The 21810-nt window shown below is 36.1% G+C and overlaps 1 protein-coding gene across 1 annotated transcript; it reads right to left on the bottom strand.

Moving 5' to 3' along the window:
- Positions 1-1565: 1565 nt before the first annotated feature.
- On the bottom strand, positions 1566-18486 carry MINAR2 (membrane integral NOTCH2 associated receptor 2). The gene is made up of 3 exons (XM_054488424.1): positions 18322-18486; positions 6034-6261; positions 1566-1745 (listed from the first exon to the last, which is right to left on the bottom strand). The coding sequence occupies exons 1-3, from the start codon at positions 18484-18486 to the stop codon at positions 1566-1568; spliced, it is 573 nt and encodes a 190-aa protein (XP_054344399.1).
- Positions 18487-21810: the final 3324 nt, after the last annotated feature.

Genomic DNA, 21810 nt, shown 5'->3' with positions numbered 1-21810 from the left:
CACTCTGTCACCCAGGCTAGAGTGCAGTGGCACAATCTCGGCTCACTGCAACCTCTGCCTCCAGGGTTCAAGCAATTCTCCTGCCTCAGCCTCCCGAGTAGCTGAGACTACAGGTGTCCGCCACCAAGCCCTGGCTAATTTTTGTATTTTTAATAGAGACGAGGTTTCACTATGTTGGCCAGGCTGGTCTCGAACTCCTGACCTCATGATCCACCCACCTCAGCCTCCCAAAGTGCTGAGATTACAGGCACGAGCCACCGCGCCCCAGCCCAAACTGTCTTTTACTGTACTTTATTTCAAGCATCTTTAAGACAAATACAACAAAATGATATGGCAATATCAAAGGACAAAATCTGACTTTAGTCTCATGGGAAGAAGAGAAAGTCCCTCTTTTGTTTCTTGCATAAGATAGCCTTTGGCTGGGTTGTTTTATAGATGAGAAAGGAGTGGGAATGAGGGGCTTAGGAAAGGATGTTCGAGAAGGAAGGGCAGGGTGGTGACTTGATTCCCCATCTCTGTCTACAACCATGTCCCCAGGTATCTGCAGACAATGGAAGGTAAACTCAGGTTGTCAATTAGCTAGCACAAATTAATAATAACAACTGCCTTTAACTAAGCAACTGCTTATTTCGAGCCAGATACTGTTCATACCTGTTTTGTATTTGGTCCTTTGGCCAGCCCTGTTGGACAGGTAATATCATTCCTTCTCTGAGAGAATAACTTGTCAGAGTCCGTTAGCAAGTAGCAGTTAGGCTTCAAACTCTGTTCTCTTAGCAGTATTCCTTCTGCTTTCCTAGGGACCCCCAACCTAGACCATGGTTGGTAATATATACACACTGACTGCCACCAGGGGTCACAGTCAATTTGGATACATTGGATCTAAATGTAATTAATTATGTAACTATGGCCTATCCAAGTTTAATTCTATTAAAATTGCAACATGAAATTGGGGCATCATAGATGATTACTGGGGAAATAAGAATAGATTTGAATAAGATATTTCCCTCATTCCTTTTTTCTGACTTAAACAGAAATACAGGAAAATAAAACAGAGAATGAATCTAACTCAGTTGGCAGCACAACCAGAAGATTTTTATCCTAGCTACCCAGCAGTTGGTTAAAAAAGAAATTAACAGCTCAAACTTTTCTGGTGATTACAGGAGGATGAGGTGGTAAAGAGTTAACAGTATTTTTAAAACAAGGTTAATATAGTTTAAGCATGAAAACAAAGCTGCTGACAATTTTTGATACTGTTTGCTCCCTATAAAGATATTTAATGTGTGTTGCATATAGTGACTATTCTGTGATTATGGTCCTCAGAATTCCTGCTTCCCAAAGGACAAAGTTAGGCTGGCACTCTTACAAAGCTTTTATAGAACAAAGTGGGGAAGCCAGCATACCACGCCCGACATTCACATTCTTCAGGACAATTACAGTTAATAATACAATCAACAATCAATTCACACTGCATGTACGTTTTTTTTTGTTATTTTGGGGCGGGGTTTCAAATGTTTATCAGAAAATTTTTTAGGAAATTTAAAGTAGCTCTGACTGTTGCAGTTTCCTCAGGTGGAAAAAGTAATAATAGTCACTATGGTAACCAAGATGGAGATAACGACAAGTAAAATCAGACCCATACGACAGAATTTTGAATGCTTTTCTTGTTTCTCTTCCTTTTTCAATAAAGTGTCAAAACCTGGAGTGTACATGTCTCCCAACCAAAACCGCAGGTCATTAGGATTTTCCTAAAAGAAAATTACATGGAGAATATGATTAATCAGTAATCAGTCAGTGTTACAAATTAATTAAGATTGCAGAATGAGACACTGTCACGGGGATTGATGGTCCATATTCACTCTGTCCTGGGCAAGGCTTCAATGTCATGGCTCACATGAGCGGTATGAGGCTTCCTTGAATAGCATAAAATTGCAGCTACAGTCTCCTGGCTGACAAGGAATCCCTGCAGTTCCAAATTGTAGGTCTGCATCAGAATTAATTAGGAGGCCTCCATGATTCTTTAATTAAATTGCTCACATTAGAGGGTCAGAAACACAACGGTGTTTCTATCATATTGTAGCCAATTTGGTGTTCCTTACATCCTATAAATAGTGCATGTAATTCAGCTTAGTAAGTTGAAATAAAATGAAAATTCTTTGCTTTAGATGAACCTTTGAGGTTTGATTTTGTCTGCATGGCAGGAATAAACATGCTTGGCGGCGTTTTCAGTAAATCCGGAAGCTGACTTTCATGGAAGTAGGAGGGCTAAAAGTCAGGAGTCTCTTCCATTACTCTTGACCCACTGATTTTCCCTGTAGAGGGCTGCCACATGTCTAGCATGCAGAAACTTTGTTTGACCTCCTGAAAAAAGGACCCATTATATTCTTCCCCATATCAGCTCTTATTTATTCCCCATGTCTCTCTTTCTTTCACAGACTTCATCTTTCCTTCCAGGCCCATAGAATTATCAAGTCAACCTGATCTCGTGTACCTGATAAATCACCTGCAAAGTCTATTGTCCATACATTTATAAAAATACACTTTTTTCGTGTTACATCTCTTGCTATGTTTTGGTGCTGTAGATTTGGTGTCTATGCCTTATATACAACAAATTTACAATGAATACTCAATCTCTGCTTTCACAAACCTACTTCATGCTTCATTATATTTCACCTGCTTTACTGTTATGACTTACAGTGGACTGCCTACCCTCTCTTTGCCTCTCCAGTCTCAGGAGACTTAAAGTCAGCTGAAACGTGGCACAGCAAGTTTTCTTTATCAGCGTCAGGGGTCAATGAACTAACTTCAGACTTCCAGGTGCACTGCTAGGAGAGGAATATGCATGCATGTATTAATAGAAAGCGAGGATAGATTCTGATGATGGCAATATAATTCTCCCATTACCCTAGTACTAGTTTGAACTTCTTAGTTTTAGAAATGCTAAAATGTTAAAATAAAATATGGATGATCTGTGAAGAAGGGTAATGATGTAAAAATCCTCGTCTACCTCATGCCTATCCTTCATTTTCTGTCCTAATCAGAGGCCTGCACTTTGTAAGTTTAATGCCTCTGTTCTCCACTAAGAGCTTCACTAATAGAGACTATTTTGTCACATTCTGCTTCTAGCTTTCCTTTGTAATAAAACATGGATTTCTTTTCTCTTTTCTGGCTTATAAACTCTTACCAATGTAGAAAAATGTGAGTGACCACAGGGACTTGGGTTTATAGCCTAAAAGTGGTGTCAAGGTTTCAGAAAATAAGTTAGGGGCTCTATGAGATATAGACAAGGGTGAAGATGAAAGATGAATTAGTGAGGTATAAGAAAAAATTTTAATGAAAACAAAAGTTATGGCTTCCAGAAACTTCTCTTAGGAAGTTAGTGCTGACGAATAACCTTATGAGGCCTGTGAAACAGGCCTCAGACCTCAGAGTCCACTGCTTTAGGGAGAGTGAGAGTGTAAACAGAGGACTGGGTTGGGGACGAAACAGGTCCTGATTGTAGTAAAACATGGCACTCATTGTACATATGGCTCATTCTTCCTAAACATAACTCATATAATTGTCCAGCTTAAAAAATAACTCCTTATTGCCAATAATATTCAATTTCCTAAGTGTAACATTCAAACATTTTTTAGCTTTATTTTCTAGGCTTATTTTCTCATTATTCTATTACTTAACCTATAGCTCCTATATTTCTGCCTTTGCTCTTGCTACTCCTGACAAAAGAGCCTTCCCACTTAGGCAAACCATCTATACCTTTGGGAATTCTATACATCCTTCAAGCCCATAAGTTTATTTTTTCATGAATTCCTTTTATAATCAAATGTGATTTGTGCCCCCTTCCTATCCTACATGCACTTTGTCTTTTTTATTTTTCTTCTTTATTTTTTTTCAGTGAAACGAAACTTCTTTTTATTGTATAAAGTAATAACCATTCTTAATATCAAACTTCTACTCAAGGTTGAAGAAGAAATAAAGAAGCACGGAAGTAATAACGTGGGATTATCAGAAAACCTGACTGATTGTGCTGCTGCTGGCAATGGTGATGATGGACTAATTCCACAAAGAAAGAGCAGAAAACCTGAAAATCAGCAGTTTCCTAGGATGGAGAATGAAGAGTATCATAGGTAAGCCTATGGCAACGTTTAACAGGAGATAATTATGTGCTAAAACACTAATCCTAATTTGGGCTTTTATAGTAAAGAAGTTTTATACTTTTACTAGAATATTCAGCCTTACCTGGTAATCAGAAAAATGAAAATCAGCAAACAATGTGTTACCATTTTTTCCAGTCATTGATGATTTATTTGAAAAGTAACCAGTATTGGCAAATGTGAGGGAAAAGGCATTTTGGTTTCTTTTTTTGCGAACTTTTATTTTAGCTTTAGGGTTACATGTACAAGTTTTCTATATAGGTAAAGTGTATCCTGAGAATTTAGGGTACAGATTTTTTTTTTTTTTTTTTTACCTTAAGTTCTGGGATACATGTGCAGAATGTGCAGGTTTGTTACATACTTATACCTGTGCCACGGTGGTTTGCTGCACCTATGAACCCATCATCTAGGTTTTAAGTCCCGCATGCATTAGGTATTTGTCCTGATGTTCTCCTTCCCCTTGCCTCCCACCCGTCACAGGCCCCAGAGTGTGTTGTTCCCCTCCCTGTGTCCATGTATTCTCATTGTTCAACTCCCACTTATGAGTCAGAACACTGCATGGCACTTTCTGTTACTATTACCGTTAGCTTCCTTTATCTTTTTCTATAGTTATTGTCTGTTAATTGGCTCAGTTAGATCAACTTTTTGAGGGTAGGGACAGGAACATTCACCTCTATAGTTCCCTTATTTTGCATGTAAACAGCAAAAGGAAGAGGCCCTAACATACAGTCAAGAAATGTTTGTAAAATAAATCAGTACTTTTTTTTTCTAATAGTAGGGGTGACTTTTTAGCTGTCCTTAAGACTCTTGGTAAGGAATGCAAAATTTAAAGAAAGAAGGAAAAAGAAACACAAGATTATTATTTCTGTGGAGAGCATCTGTTATGTAAACTTCTCTGGAAAATGGGCTACATAAAGGAGGAGATACATTCAATCTACTAAGAGATTAAGAAACTTCAAAGATTCTGGACAGTGGGTCTTTTGAGCAGCTCATATTTGAAATTGTAAAAAGTGTGAGTAGGATTCAAGGAGACAGGGTGCTGTCCTCTTCAAAAAAAAAAGAAAAAAATTCTCGAGTGCTTAAGGTATGGGACTTAACTTAGATAAACATTTTTAAATGAAGGGTATGTACTTGGAAAATGGCAGGCCTTCCTGGCCTAGGGCAGGTGGAAGCAAGCCAAGGCTGGGTAGGAATCCAGTCTGTTCAGAAAACAGAGGGCTGCTTCCTTGCTTTTCAGGTATTTTGAAGTTTTTCATGTGATGGGGTGACACCAGTGGGGGCAAACAAAGAAAGAAAAACTTAAGTTGGGTTTCAGCTGGGTGAATGAGTTCATCGCATACTTTTCCTGTGTTGAAATGTTTTTGTTTTGTTTTGTTACTGAGACACAGGAAAATGACCAAAATGTAAATCTGCAATCTTAAATCACTGAGAGGGCTGAGATAAAATAATCTTTGATGAGAAATTCCTTGCACAGTGCCTAACACAGAACACTTAATAAATATTTTTGAATAAATGTAGAATAGGGAATCAGCTCTTAAGTGTTCATGAACATAAATGTTTACAAACTAACAGAAAATGTGATCTTGCAAATTAATTTTCAATAAATCTTTTACCCTCCTGGAAAACCTTTGTTCTGTACCACATGGTTTTTTTCTTCTCTACACTATACATTGCCAGTAACTGTTGAAACTGTAAAACTCAAAACAAATAAACACAAATACTGACTAGGAGGGAGAAAGAAAAGCCAGGAGCCAAAATGCTCTGAAATCTAGAGATTCTGCCCCTAGTGAAGAGTACCTGTCACTTCAATATTGCTTTCTTTTAGGATTATTTGACTGATCTCCCTTATCAGTTGAAGAGGTTGACTCTTAGTCATGAGTACCTTCAGATGTCCAGAGAGGTTTGTGTGCAGGGAACGTTTGTCATATTCCTCAATGGTCCATGATGGGTTCTTTTTTCTTTCTTCCATAGCTTCCTCCAAACTTAGGTCACCATAGAGTGGGTTATTCTTCATAACTGATGACATGGATGGTGGGGGACTATCAGCAGTGACAAGGCTGTCTGCACTGGATCCCCTAATTCGTTGAGCAGCAATATTCTTCTTTTCCCTCTAAGAGACAAAGAAACAAGGCATCTCTTAGCAACGGGCCTTCTGATAGTAGGGAATGCAATGTGAGATAACTGTACCTGATAATGTGCTGATTTTGTGCAGAAACCCAACAGATTAGGACAATGAATGAGAAAAGGATTCTAGAGTTTCGTTTGACCCAGAAATCTAACATCAATTGAGTTTTTTCTTTGTGTGTGATCTTGAACAGCTTTACTAATCATTCATTAAAATGCTATTTTATAACTACAGAGAAAGAGCCTTGTTTACTCTCTAATTCAAATAGAGTTCAGAATAAAGCCAACTTTTCTCAGGTTATTTGTGTTGAGACTTAATGACATTTTGCTTATCTCTATTTTTATATTCCATGACTTATTAAAATAGTATTTAATATTGCTATGCTAATCCAGCAAAGTCAAAATTAAAAGGCATTTTAGAGATATGCCTCGACTTTCACAAATACTATCATGGCTCCCATTTCAGACCACTTTGAGGTCTAAGCTAACTTAGCACTGTACATGTAATTTAGTATCTGTGTGTGTAAAGACTGGCTGTCAGATAGCTCTAATACTGATTTTCAGGTTTTTAAAAACTTTTTAAATTGGAGCATAATATTCATATATATAAATACATAGCTCTATAAATTCTTGCAAACCAAAGATTCAACATCCAGACCTAGAAATATGACATTACTAGCACACTTCATGCTCCTTTCCAGTCACCCTCCCTCCCCCTGCCCAAAGCATAACTATAATAGCACCCAAATTCTAACAGCATAGATTAGTTTGGACTCATCTCATATTTTCTGTAAATAAAATCATATAATGTGCACTTTTCTGGGTCTGACTTGACCTTCAGATTTTTACTTTGTTTTGTTTTCTTCTTAAGTATATCAAGCTATCATGAAGGTAGAAATTAAAAATTTGTTCATTTTGGAAATTAAAATTTGTTCATTGGTCAAATACAAATTGAGAAGAATCAAAAAGCTTATAGAGTCATGTTTCATTTGTGATAGGACATCAAGAGAGGGATTTCATATAAGTTCATTTTAGATAATCTTTAATCTTTAAAAAGAAGTGGCTCATTTCCTTAATTTACAGATATTTTTCAGTAAATGTATGTCATGTATTTTAGACACCCAAAACAGAGAATATTTAATAGGAATTTTATTCTTCTGAGTCATATTTATGATTATCAATACTCTGATGCTGTCAACATTTATTGGTGTATATAGGTAACATTAATTTATATGACATAAGCTAAAGTTGGAAACTGTTAAATGTAGTTTCCTTCTGAAATGGCTAGCAGGAAAAAAAATCACCTAGATAAAACCGTTCCCATTCTCTTCGGTGTTGGATTTCCCTAATTTTCTTAATCCATGCATTTTTCACATACTTAGAGCTCAACTTGCAGACCGCTTTCTGACTTTAATAGGTCTTTGGTCTGCTCAAAGTCAACTTATGTTCTGTAAAACTGAAGTTTGCAATGAAATAATAAATCTTTTTGGCTTAGCATTTATCTCAAAGATAGATTGCTTCAAAAGTAATGTTTCTGAATTGAGCAAAAAGTAATTTGATAAGAAATTTAAATGGTATGAACTTAGCATAATTTTTACTTAATTTTTTTTTCTTCAAGGCTAGGCATCTTTGATCATCTCTGAAAAGGGATAATTCTCCTGACATTGACAAATTGGCTTTGTCAGATTGTCTTCTACACTGTTGGTTAAGTTTCTTAAATAAGAAAGATCTATAAATGAAAATACAGTTTTGGGGAGATCAAGAAAAAAAGTACACACTCTATTACAATGTACATAGACTTAGAAAATCTAATGTGTAAAAATAGCAAAAGACTCAGAGATACATTTTAAAAGAACATTCAAACCCTTATTTCTAGATGATATTTTTGAAAGTTGTGAGGTTTATTATAGAGCATAGTACTATTTATTTTTGCAGTGCATGTGAATTTTATGTCTGAGAGACAGGTGAAGGAAAATTAATAGTATAAATTTATTATGAATTTAATCACAAAATAAGCAATACTGATTTTATTTGAGCTTTTATTTGTATCTTGATAAATTTTTTTAAATAACTTTCAGAACATCAACAACAAAAAACCCTTCACTCTACTGCACAAGAAAGAATACATTTACCAGAGGAAAACTCAACAGTAATTCAACTATTTTAATTACCTGGGCAGTAAAATAAATTACCTTTTAAAATATTTATTTAAAAAAGGTAACACTTCAAAGCTTACCTAGGTTTTCTGTATTAAGCATAACTTTGTTCATTTATCATTTATATACTTTAATCATTATATACTCTATGTGAAGTAAACTATAATTCAATAAATAGAGTGAGATAGAAGGCATTTTTGAACAAAGAAAATGAAGTGTACAAAATTAATAGTTTATTGTAAAAACTCTAAAAATGTAATTCAGGAAGAAAGTTGATAACGGATGTTTAAGATACAAGAGAAATGTGAGAGAGAAAGAAAGACAGAAAGCAAAAAAATTGATAAATGTGTGTGTGAATCCAGGCAAGCATTGATTTAGGTGAAAAAAAAAAAAAAAAAAGAAATAGAGATAATAGTAATAATCACTAATTTGTGAATTTTAAAGAGAAATGAATACACTGGAGTATAGTAAGTTTAACACACATTTTTCATTAGAAAATTTTAAGAAATAATTTCAGTGAGGAGATAGAGATATTACTAACAAGTGGAGAAAGATTGTACAGTTTCTAAGTCACCAGAGCAGTAGGAAAAAGATGAAGACCAAACAATCTTTAAAAAGACTACAAAAAAAAAAATACAGGTGGAAAATCTCAGAAACATAGAAAAACAATTATAAATAATCACATTAAATGTACATGGAATAAACTCCCTATTGCAATGACAGGGATTGTCAGATCAGATTTTTAAAAATGAATTAAATTATAAAATATTTACAACAGAAATGCCTAAAATATAAAGATTCAGAAAGAATTAGAGTAAAAAAATATAAAAATTTATACTAGGCAAATATAAACAATGAGAACTGGGTGTTGTGACTGATTTTCACTTCCTAAGCACAGAGGATATCTGCCTTTCCCAGTCTGTTTTTGATTTTATATTGGGGCCACATGTTTTATGTCCATTGATATGTGGATGAAAGACCACTTCCAAGCCTGGCCCTTGAAATCTTTCACAAGATTTTGGCTTACTTTCTTTTTTTGTGACACTACACACATCTCAGGACTCTTGTGAATGTGCTCTATATAGCAGAAGATGATTATACATATGTGATGATATATATATATTAGGTGATACATATGGCATATATAATATATTCATACACCATTATATATAAATATACACACATATGTGTATATATGTGTGTATGTACATATATGTTTGTGTGTGTATATATATATATATATTTTTTTTTTTTTACTGTGCTAAAGCCTTACTAGATGCTCAGCAAACCTAAAGAAACTCAAGCTTGACCAGTAAAATTCCTGGCAAGATCCTTGGAGACAAAATAGACATGGTCAAAAGCTTTGCTAGATATAAAGAATGTTGCTAGAAAATGAATAAAGTTAGTTAACATTAGTAAAATATTATTATTCTAAACTTGTATGCATCTAATAAAATAGTCTTAACATTTATAAAACAAAACTTAAAATAATTACAGAGAGAAATTTATACATGTAATTTTTCTCAAGCATGTGAAACAATCATTAAGAATAAAGAACCTGGATGAGATTGGAGACTATTATTCTAAGTGAAGTAACTCAGGAATGGAAAACCAAACATCGTATGTTCTCACTGACATGTAGGAGCTAGGCTATGAGGGCACAAAGGCATAAGAATGATGCAATGGACTTTCAGGACTTGGAGGGAAGAGTGTGAGGTGGTGAAGGATAGAAGAGTACAAATATGGTGCAGTGTATACTGCTTGGGTGATGGGTGCACCAAAATCTCATAAATCACCACTAAAGAACTTACTTATGTAACCAAATACCACCTGTACCTCAATAACTTATGGAAAAAAAAAGAATAAAGAAGATGTGAACCATAAAATCAAAAGGTTTGTTCAAGTGACATATATGGATGTCTTTATTAAACAATTGAAAATATTCATTTTAAAAATATACACTGAAAATTTTATAAAATTGATAGAATGTTAAATTCCAAAACAAATTTCAAAGGTTCAATATTACATGGACCATGCTTTTCAACCATTGACAACTTAGTTATAAATCTAGAAATCATTATCAAAAACATAAAATAACACATTCTGCTGACATTTAAAAATACATTTCAAAGAAATAATAATAAACATTTTAAAATTTAGGACAGAATGAAAGTGAGAAATGCTACATTACAAAATTGTTGGCTGGATCTGAAATGGTATTTTGAGAGAATATTATGGGCATATATACTTGCATTATAAAGCAGAATGAGAAAATTAATGAAGTATTAAGCATTGAATTAAAAGTCTTAAAAATAAAGCCTTTGAATAAGTATAATAAAACAGTCAAAATGAAATCATAAATGTAAAGACAGAATCAACACATATTAAAGAGAATACACATATACAATGGAGAAGATAAACAAAGTTGCAAGCTATTTCTTTGGAAAAACACATTTAAAATATCTCTGGCAATACTGCTCAAGAAAAATAGTAGAGACACAAATCTACCCAGTTAGGAATGTAAAGGGGACTTGACAAGAGACACAGCAGAGATTAAGAAACAATCAGAAAATAAACTGAGCGACTTTAAACATTTATGTGCAGTCGGACAATTTCTTACATAATATAACTTACCAAACTTATTTAAGAAAAACTAAAAAAAAATTAACAAACCTGTGATAATTTGACTAGTCGAATCAATAGTTTTAAACCTCCTCCAAAAACACACATTTAAGAACAGCAGGTCAGAGGGTTTTGCAGTCAACTTCTACCATTCTCAAAATATGTAATTTCTTAGTCAAATTCTTCCAGAAAATAGGAAAAGGAACAATCCCCAGCTCACTTTTGAAGTTAGTATAAACTTCAGATGAGGGCAGTAAGTAAAAGAAAAGTATAAGCCAATTTCTCTTATACACATAAATGCAAAATTATAAATGCAATATTGCTGAACAGAATCCTACAATATGTACAAATTATATGTAACAAGATAAAACAGATTTTTACCGGGGAAAGATGTTATACCAACAGGATGGTTTAATATTAGAATATTAATGAAATTTACCACATTAACAGGAAAAAAAACATTAAATTTTACAATAGGTCAGAAAAAGACTTTCAAAATATTCAAACATATTTAAAGCAAACACTCTTAGTGAACTAGAACTGGTAGAAAATTTTCTTAAGCTAATTAAGGGAATAGGCCCCAAACTTACAGAACACAGTTTACTTAATTGTTTAATATTAGAAACATTTATTTTAGTTTCAGAATTAATAAAAGGATGCTAGTAATCACAATGTCCATATAATTTTGCAGTGGAAGCTCAAAGCGATGCAAAAAGAATAGAAACATAAGTAAATAAAAGAAATAGGGTTATAAATAAACAAATAGCAGATGACATGATTATCTACAGGGATGTTTATGGGCAAAATAAGAGATTTCAACTTTCTGGATTCAAAATCAGTATATAATGATCAATAGTATGCATGAGTAATGCTCTATTATAAAACATGACTTAAAAGGTACTATTATCAAGGGAAAAATAATATAAGTATTTAGATTTAAACCTAACAAATTATATGGAATAGTTTTTTGTGGAGAATTACTAGATATTATCGAAGGCCATATGAAGAACTGAATAAATAAAACGATACATCATGTTCATGGATTGAGAGAATCAAGGTCATAAAGATTTCTGTTTTCTCCATTTTGATCTATGCATTCAGTGTAATCCTTATCATAATCTTAGTGAAAAGAAGGCATTTTGTGTGTATTTCATGTGTCAGCACATAAACTTTCTCAGAAAATCAGCTCTTTTGTGAACACAAAATTTTTGTTTTAAATTGCTAGAATGGAAAGCTTTATAAAGTACATATTTGATTGTGTCATTCTTCTGCTTAAATTTTTCACTGATTCTTCAAAATTTTCAGGATAAAATTCAAAATCTTAGACAAAGCCCATGGACCCTCCATGGTGTGATTCAGGCTTCTCTGAAACCTTATGTCCTGACTTTCCCTGCAGATAACCAGGGCTCTTGGTGCTCACAGGTGGTATTATAACATACAAGGTACCTTTAATATAGGCTTTCATGCCAGAGACATTTGGGTCTCAACTAAGAACAGTTTGGTGGAGCAATTTGGGTGTTGTTTTCGGAAATATACCATCCGTGGCCAATTCTCTAATCCTATAAATTTAGTATAACTTGGTGCCCTGAAGAACTTGATGATGCTATCAGTCTACTTCCTAGATAATATAAGCACCTGCAAAGTACCACATTGTCATCCAATATAAGCTTAGAAAGGAGAAATTATGGTATTGTGCAGCACTGTTCTTTTCTTTCTTTCTCTTTCTCTTTCTTTCTTTCTTTCTTTTTCTTTCTCTCTTTTTCTTTTTCCTTCCTTCCTTCCTTCCTTCCTTCCTTCCTTCCTTCCTTCCTTCCTTCCTTCCTTCCCTTCCTTTCTCTCTCTCTCTCTCTCTCTCTCTCTCACTCTCTCTCTCTCTCTTTCAATGGATTCCCACCTGTCGTCCAGGCTGGAGTGCAATGTCACAATCTCAGCTCACTGCAATCTCCATCTCCCCGGTTCAAGCGATTCTCCTGCCTCAGCCTCCCGAGTAGCTGGGATTACAGGTGCGCGCCAGCAAGTCCAGCTAATTTTTTGTATCTTTAGTAGAGACGGGGTTTCTAGTAGAGACAAGGTTTCACCATGTTGGCCAGGCTGGTCTCGAACTCCTGACCTGGTGATCCACCCGCCTTGGCCTCCCAAAGTGCTGGGATTTTTTTTTTTTTTTTTTGAAACAGAGTCATGCTCTGTTGCCTGGGCTAGAGTGCAGTGGCGCGATCTTGGCTAACTGCAACCTCTGCCTTCCAGCTTCAAGCATTTCTCATGCCTTAGCCTCCTAAGTAGCTGGGATTACAGGCCATGCCACCACGCGAGGCTAATTTTTAAATTTTTAGTATAGCTGGGGTTTTGCCATGTTGGCCAGCTGACTTTGAACTCCTGGCCTCAAGTGATCTGCCCACCTCAGCCTCCCAAAGTGCTGGGATTACAGCATGAGCCACAGCACAAGGCCCCAGCACTGTTTTTTTCAAAATAGTAAATGGAAGATTGAAAATAGAGACAGTCTTAGGAAGGCATGATGTGTGTTCAGAGACAGAAGAAATACAATTATGCACAAAAAAAACCATGATAAAAAGAAAAGACATTGAAATTTATGGGAAAAAAGAGTGTGATTGGATTGAAAAAGAGTGCAGAAAGGTGATTAGGAAATAAATTCAGTAAATGACATTGTCTAGAAATCAATGGAAGAGCAGCCTCTCACCCTTAGCCTTTCCCTCCATCTCACGGGTTTAGTCTGGAATGCTCCTTGATTCTGAAACTGATGTGATAGAAGCCAGGAAAAGATATAACAAAGGTGTTAGTCTGAAAATATTCTGACGTGCAACTGCTAATTAGAAAATTAAGGCCCACCACAATAAATGGAAAAAAAAAGACACACATTTTTCTTTCTTGCCATTTGAATTTTTTTTTAAATTATACTTTAAGTTCTAGGATACATGTACAGAACGTGCAGGTTCGTTACATAGGTATACATGTGCCATGGTGGTTTGCTGCACCCATCAACCCATTATCTAGGTTTTAAGCCCTGCATGCATTAGGTATTTGTCCTAATGCTATCCCTCCCCTTGCCTCCAAACCCTGGACAGGTACTGATGTGTGATGTTCCCCTCCCTGTGTCCATGTGTTCTCATTGTTCAGCTTCCTATTATGAGTGAGAACATGCGGTGTTTGGTCTTCGGTTCTTGTGATAGTTTTTGAGAATGATGGTTTCCAGCTTCATCCATGTCCCTGCAAAGGACATGAGCTCATCCTTTTTTATGGCTGCATAGTATTCCATGGTGTATATGTGCCACATTTTCTTTATCCACTCTATCATTGATGGACACTTGGGTTGGTTCCAAGTCTTTGCTGTTGTGAACAGTGACTCAATAAACATACGTGTGCATGTGTCTTTATAGTAGAATCATTTATAATCCTTTGGGTATATACCCAGTAATGGGATTGCTGGGTCAAATGGTATTTCTAGTTCTAGATCCTTGAGGAATCGCCACACTGTCTTCCACAATGGTTGAACTAGTTTACATTCCCACCAACAGTGTAAAAGCGTTCCTATTTCTCCACATCCTCGTCAGCATCTGTTGCTTCCTGACTTTTTAATGATCACCATTCTAACTGGCATGAGATGGTATCTCATTGTGGTTTTGATTTGCATTTCTCTAATGACCAGTGATGATGAGCTTTTTTTCACGTTTGTTGGCCGCATAAATGTCTTCTTTTGAGAAATGTCTGTTCATATCTTTTGCCCACTTTTTGATGGGGTTGTTTGAAAAACATATTATTTTATCACATTTAAAAAATATCAGCCTTTTTTCATTACTTGTTTTATAAAGGGGTTGGCAGAAATATTTGGAATACATTTCTAAATGCCTTCATCAGAAACATCCCCAAAATTAATTTAACAATTAGAAACATTAGATTTTGGTGAATGTTTCTTCACTGCACTGACATGAAACTTGTTGTGAAGCTTCTTTATTTCTCTGGTGAAAGAATTTAAGGAGAAGTATAAATATAACAGAATCAAATAATATCTGTGTATACTCTCTGTAAATATGGGAGACCTGAGTATCTGCATAGATGGGAATTACAATGTCCCTGGTTACTGAATCAACTGAGACCATCACGGCTTATTTTCCTTGGTTGAGGCCAGGCATGGTGACTCATGCCTATAATCCAGCACTTTGGGAGGCCAAGTTGGATGGATAGCTTGAAGCAAGAGTTCGAGGCCAGCCTGGCCAACATGGCGAAAGCCCATCTCTACTAAAAATACAAAAATTAGCCGGGTGTGGTGGCGGGTGCCTGTAATCCCAGATACTCAGGAGGCTGAGGCATGAGAGTTGCTTGAATCTGGGAGGCAGAGGTTGCAGTGAACCAAGATTGTGCCACTGCACTCTAGCCGGGGTAACGCAGTGAGACTATGTCTCAGAAAGAAAAAAAAAAATAGATTGAATGGTATTGCTTTAGCTCATATAAAAATGGCCAGGAGAATTTCTTCTGCAAATGGAAAGTGAATTTTAAAAGTTAGATGATAAACCATTGATAATAGATACCAATATTTAAGAATTCAATGTGACATTTCAAATCTAGGGAATCTCTGTTTTAACTGCTGAGTTACCCCGAGTTTGAAGGTAATAACTGCAGGTTAAGTGCTTTGCCATTCCATAAGGTAGTCTATATCCTAAACACCATGCACTTGTGTGGTGTGGGATGAAAGGATCAGTTGACACAACTCTGGAGTTTGTGTAGATTTCATGTGGTATTATATCTACTGCTTGGTTTAGTCATGCAGGTTGACATATTTATTGAGTACATCCCCTCAACTACCATGTGCACACACGTGCATGCATGCACACATATACACACACCCCTTCATCCACAATATTTATAAAATAATGGAAATGGAATTATCTGCTAATAAATTCTAATGAAAGGATAACTTCAATACATTTTGAAATACTGGTATAAATAACAATACATATGTACATACTTCCATACATATTCTTGATCTTTTATAGGAAAATCTGGCTCTCAATTGCTTTTACTTCATATTTCACTTGCTCTCACTTTTAAGGAAATACGTAAAATAAATATTATCCTAATACTGCAAGTGGAAATACTGAGGCATGAATTAAGGGCCATGACGGATGTCTCTAAAACTGGTTTATTGTGAATTTGAGATAAGAAACCAAGTTTCCAACTTCTTTATTCCATGTTCTTACCATTGACTTACTGACTCCCCAATGGAGTGTGAGCTTTAAATTAAGAACTATTTGGTAGCCACCACCTTATGTGTGCCTAAGACCTCAATATACTTGCACATTCAGTGTCTTCTCTCATGGCACGCTATCGTGGTATCATGGCAAATATTTAAAACTTCTATATGGCCATTTCTATGATATTTATTGTTTTATCCAATGAATATATCAATCATGGATTTTAAGATCTATCCCCAAAAGAGAATTAGTTACTGATGCATTGCAAAGTGAAGTGGTGAATATTGTTGTTGTTACTCACACTTTGTGCCACATCTACCTGATTACCTGAATTTGTACTTGATGTCCTGCCTCTCCACTCCATGCATTAATAATTGGCCAATTAGTACACTGGCCTTCACTAGGTCATTTAACATTTCTTCTTAGGCTAAAAGGATAACTAAATCAAGTTTATTTGAAGTTTATGATGATTAACAACACATATTCAAAGACCTATGAAGCAGAAGTTTACCTCTCTGGTTTTTCTTCGAATAACTATTTCCATCCAATGGGGCCTGTAGAAAAAGTTGCCTTTTAAAAATTTGCATTTCATTTAGGTTTAGGAACAACATTCAACAGAGTTTTAAACTGTGAAGTTCCACATGAAGGAAATAGGTCAATTTCAGTACCAAACAAAAGATGTTAGATCAATGTGTTCCAACCTCAAAGGAATTTATTGGATATGTTTTCTTAGACTAAACTGCATAGCATAGAAGGGCCAAGTTTTCTGAACTGATTTTTGAATCATTTTATTCTGTGATATAAACAATAAAGAGGAAAAAGGAGCAATTTCATTTCATTTCATTTAAAACTAAAAAAAGAACGCCTACAAATACAACAACAACAAGATGGCTGGGTATGAAATGGCAGAAGGGTTTGAGGATTACCAAAGTGACTGATGCAAAACTCAAAAAATGTCAGTTGTCATAATAGGCTGCCTTACAATGGAAATAAATTAAAATCCTTATAGGTGGAGGAAACACTTACATAATCATTTGAGTGTACTTGATTTTGAATGATCTCATGATAAAGGTCCCGAGGAGCCCACAAACATACCACAAAGGAGTCACTTTACACCAGGACTCATGAGTAGCAACTGTTCTTAAAAGAAAACAAATTTCTGTTCAGGGAATTTGAACCACTCCAAAGGATTTAATGACTTGCAGGGGTTTGTAGGTCGGTCACATCTGTTCTGTAATGAAATGCTTCTTCCTGTTTCTAAATTGACTAACCCCATTAGCCTTCATGTCTTAAAGCAAAGATTATTTCTGTTTCATTAGTTGTGCAACAGTTAGGGCCTTTATGTTTACTCCAGCAGATGGAACTCATCACAGTTTTATTCTTCTCTTTTGGTCAGCAAAAAGAAGGAAAATGCAAAAGAAAAGAGAAATAAAACCTGCACTGGGTTTGAAGGTCTAATTGGTATTCCTTGTCCACATAGACACCTGTGGAAAATAAGAGTATCTACAGTAATAGCTAGCACTTTTTCAAGTGGAGAGTTCGCTGTATTTTTTCCCTTCAATAATTAGGTTTCCATTGTTCTGTTTTCTAAGTCTTCTGTGTATGCTATGAAAGGGAGCTAGTCTAAGGGAGGCAGAAGCAAGATCTCCAGCTGTGTTAGAGGCTTGTTTATGCCCGCAGTGTAAACTTCTGATGCTTTATGCTTAGATTACACCAAAAGATAGAGATGGGAGTTTTTCCCCCAAAGTCTTATTTGTGCATATAACAGTTAGTTTGAAAATTTTTGAAGGGAAGGAGTAAATGAAGGCAACCTGAAATCTAAAATGAGGATAGGCAGAGAAGCTAATGCTAGGAGGGGAATTAATGAATGAGACAATCCATGTATTTTATGAATAAATTAAAGAAAAGTTCCTAATGTTAAGGAAGACAGAAAGACAGTTGGAAGACAGAGCAGCTACCTTGTACTCTGTTCCTATAGGCATCTTGTTGCATAAATGGTGAAACGGCAGATAGCGAGAAAGAAACAAGCCTCCATCCCCATATTTTTGTGCCCCTAGATCTTACCTGTGAGTAGACAAGGTTTTGCCAGTGTTGTGCAGCAGGATAATTTCCACCTGGAAACCTCGCCAGGCTGGCCTGAAGGAGGGCTGAGTTCCTCGTTAAAGACTTTACGTCAAGCTGCAGGAATTTGTCAGGATGGTTGTTATTTGGCAAAACAGAGAGATCCATGTCTCCCTTCACCTACAGTGGAAAACAAAGACAGGCAAAGCTGCTCCTGTCAGACTCCTCCATTATTAATGTGCCTGAGGATGCTCTGACCACATCTGAAACCAAGTCTCTCAGCTGCACACAGCCACTGCTCTCGAAATGATACATCAATGCACAGGGACAAAGAAACAAAGCAGCACACTGCCCTACCTTTCTCACACACATGTGCATTGAGAGTGCTTGACTGAGACAGATGGGGCTATACTCATTAAAATTAATAGGATGACAGAATTAGGTATGTGTAGCATGTAGTATCTCTTCATTCAGCGTTAGAAATAACAATTTAAGGGAAACTATTGTTTGAATAAAGGCTGCCAGAATCTGTGTTACAACCCGCAATGCGGAGCACAGGAAACAGTCACATATAGGGAGACAGTGCTTGATTTTTCTCTTTGAACATTGCTGAGCTAACACAGCTGACTAGGCCCTGCCTCCACAGCCTCACATGTGATACTCAGGATTATGCTTCTTCTCATGTTCCAGAGCCTCAGCTCTTGTGAAACCTAACCAGGTTTAGGTTGTCAGCTTTGTTCTGGGGAGGGAAATGGCAAGAATTTGCTTTCTAGTTTGCTACAGCAATTTAGTGCCCCAATCTACTACCTTGACCCATTCACTATCTTAGGTCCCCTTGACTCTGTTCCTGGCTGTATATGCTCTTAACAATGTGCTTTGGTGTTCACATGGCACATTTGGAACCCCCAAAAAACATGGCTGCTGGGTTTGGATGACACGCTCTTCTAAGTGAACCCACCTGCGGTTAAGAGAGCCAACGTGGTGGGAGTGAGGCTGTGGGCAGCTGTAGCCAGCCAGCAAGTCGTGATGACTTTAATGGAGATATGTTCTCTCTTTACAAGGCACTCTGCTTTAGGTGACCCATACTTCTCACTGGGAAAGTATGGATTTCCATCTGGAGGGAGGAGAAACTTTCCCACTTGTGAGAAGGCAAAGGATAGATATATTAGCAGTTTCTAAAAGACATAGGTTGTCTATTAATTTCACATCTCTATAAACCCCTCTGACTCAGCAGGAAAGTTTCTCTTCTAGGGGCAGTGGGGTTACATGTGGAATGTATCAGCACTGGATCTCAGAAGAGTGCCATACGGCTTACAAGAGTCAGCGGCCAGGATGTTCTTGAATCAAGCAAGACACTGGAGAGTACTTATCTTCTTCACAGCAATAAACATGAGGGGGTGTGTTAAAAAATATCTGCCCTACTTATAGTTGTAAAACTGAATTAAGCAGTTAACATTTTCTCTAAGAATGTTTTGGACCAAAACTCTATCACTATTTTACAATACTAAAATAGGTTTGGATGGTTTTATAAATGCATTTACTAGATAAAGTAATAGGTACTTCATAATGACAGTTAATAACAAAACAGTGAAACCACAAGTGTTTCAAGAATCAAGTATATTATGTGTATGTGCATGTGCTTGGTACTTTCTGGATTTTCCTGGTTGCTGCCAGAATATATCTAATGAACAAATATTTCTCAGGCTGCTTGCTCTTCCTAAAAGATTCTTTGGGGAATAACACACACCTTCAAGAAGAAATTTACTTGTCTTTGGCTCTCTATATTGGCAAGTAGAGACACAGAACCTAGATCCAAATATATTTGATTAGGCTTTTTCCTTAGCCAAAGCATGAGGTAGGTGGTATGAGCCTTCAGTTTTCCTTAGGCATCCCTCCTTTCAATACTTCCGTCATTCCCTAGTTGCCCGAGGCTTCAATGCTGTCCCTTTCTACTTACAAGTTTAGTCTCAGCCTCTCCATCTTCTCCCACCATCCTTTGTCTGCCTTTACCCCAAAACCATCAATTCTTATTTCTCATTGCTATCCCTGTAGGTAGCCTAAATGACTGATAATCAGGAAATCAAGCTTTTACTTTTTAAAGTATAGATTCAGGGGGTAAAGGTGCAAGTTTATTACATGAGTATATGGCATAATGGTGGGGTCTGGGCTTCTAGTGAACCCATTACCCAAACAGTGAACATAGTATCAATAAGTGGTTTTTCAGCCCTTGGCCCCCTTCTTTTTTCCCCCCTTATAAAGCCCCCAGTGTCTGTTGTTTCCATCTTTATATCCATGTGTGGGTATTTCTTAGCCCTCACTTATAAGTGAGAACCTGTGTCTCTGCTAATGCCGGCTCTGCTGCCTGGAACCTTCCTTCCCACCCATGGCTGTTGACTACCTCCTAATTGTCACTCATGGGTCATCACTGATACCTGGCCTTTTACAAAACCTTTACATATTTTTGCTAGTAGGTATCATTTTTCTCTCCTTTGAAAACTTACAGTGATTTATTTCTACTCTCATCTTCTTATCTTTTGTTTGATGCTGTATTTCACATTTTTGTTTTAAGGGCCTTTACACGAAAGGATACTTCACAAAAGAGCAGCCCTATAACATGGCCTCGTCCAAATGAGTCATGTCTGAAGACCCTAATGAAGCCCTTTGCTCAATAAATAATGATTGCTGTTGTTTCTTCCAGTCTATTAGGACTTAACTATGATTGAAAGTTGATAATCCAATTAAACTTTTAAAAAATGTCTTGGTGCTCCATTTTAAAATCTGTATTCCAACCATACTCAGTGAAAAAAAAGGATTCCATTGCCCAAAATGACATCCTCTGTAATTCTTTTCTGGTAGTTTATAGTTCATCAGCTCATCTTGAAGGTAGAGAGGTTCTGTTTTGTTAACTCTAACATTTTCAAAATTTATCTGATCACATAACAACTCCTTCATTGTTTTCCTGTTAACTCTTAAAATAAGTTACTTGATCATAATTTTAAAAAATACTGGCTTAGGGTTTCTAGTCCCTTATTGTCAATAATACCTTTGTTCAAGAGTGATGTAGGGTATAAACACATATAAATAAAGAGTTACTATATTGGAAGAGCAGTATGGTGGGAATGTGGATATCTGAGGCCTCTCAACTCTTACCATGCAACTAATCATTTGCTCTTTCTTTACAGCATTTAAAAAAATTACAGTATCATTTTCCCATGGATGGATTTGCATCCATAGTAATTGTTTCTGAACCACAAGAATTGGAAAAATAGAATTAAATACAGCTTCATCAGGCAAAACTGTTTATCTGTTGTTAGGTTGGTGCAAAAGTAATTGTGGTTTTTGCCACTAAAAGTAATTGCAAATACTTTTGCACCAACCTAATAATTCACATTTTCCCCTTTTATTCTCTCTCTTTTTTCTTTCTAGCTTTCAAGATTACTGAAAGCCAGTGGAAATATCTGAAAGTATTTCCAGCTCCAGTGCCTGCTCAGT

This window comes from Pongo pygmaeus, chromosome 4 (assembly GCF_028885625.2).
Source record: "Pongo pygmaeus isolate AG05252 chromosome 4, NHGRI_mPonPyg2-v2.0_pri, whole genome shotgun sequence".
Lineage (NCBI taxonomy): Eukaryota > Metazoa > Chordata > Mammalia > Primates > Hominidae > Pongo > Pongo pygmaeus.
This window is presented reverse-complemented; position numbering and strand designations above follow the sequence as displayed.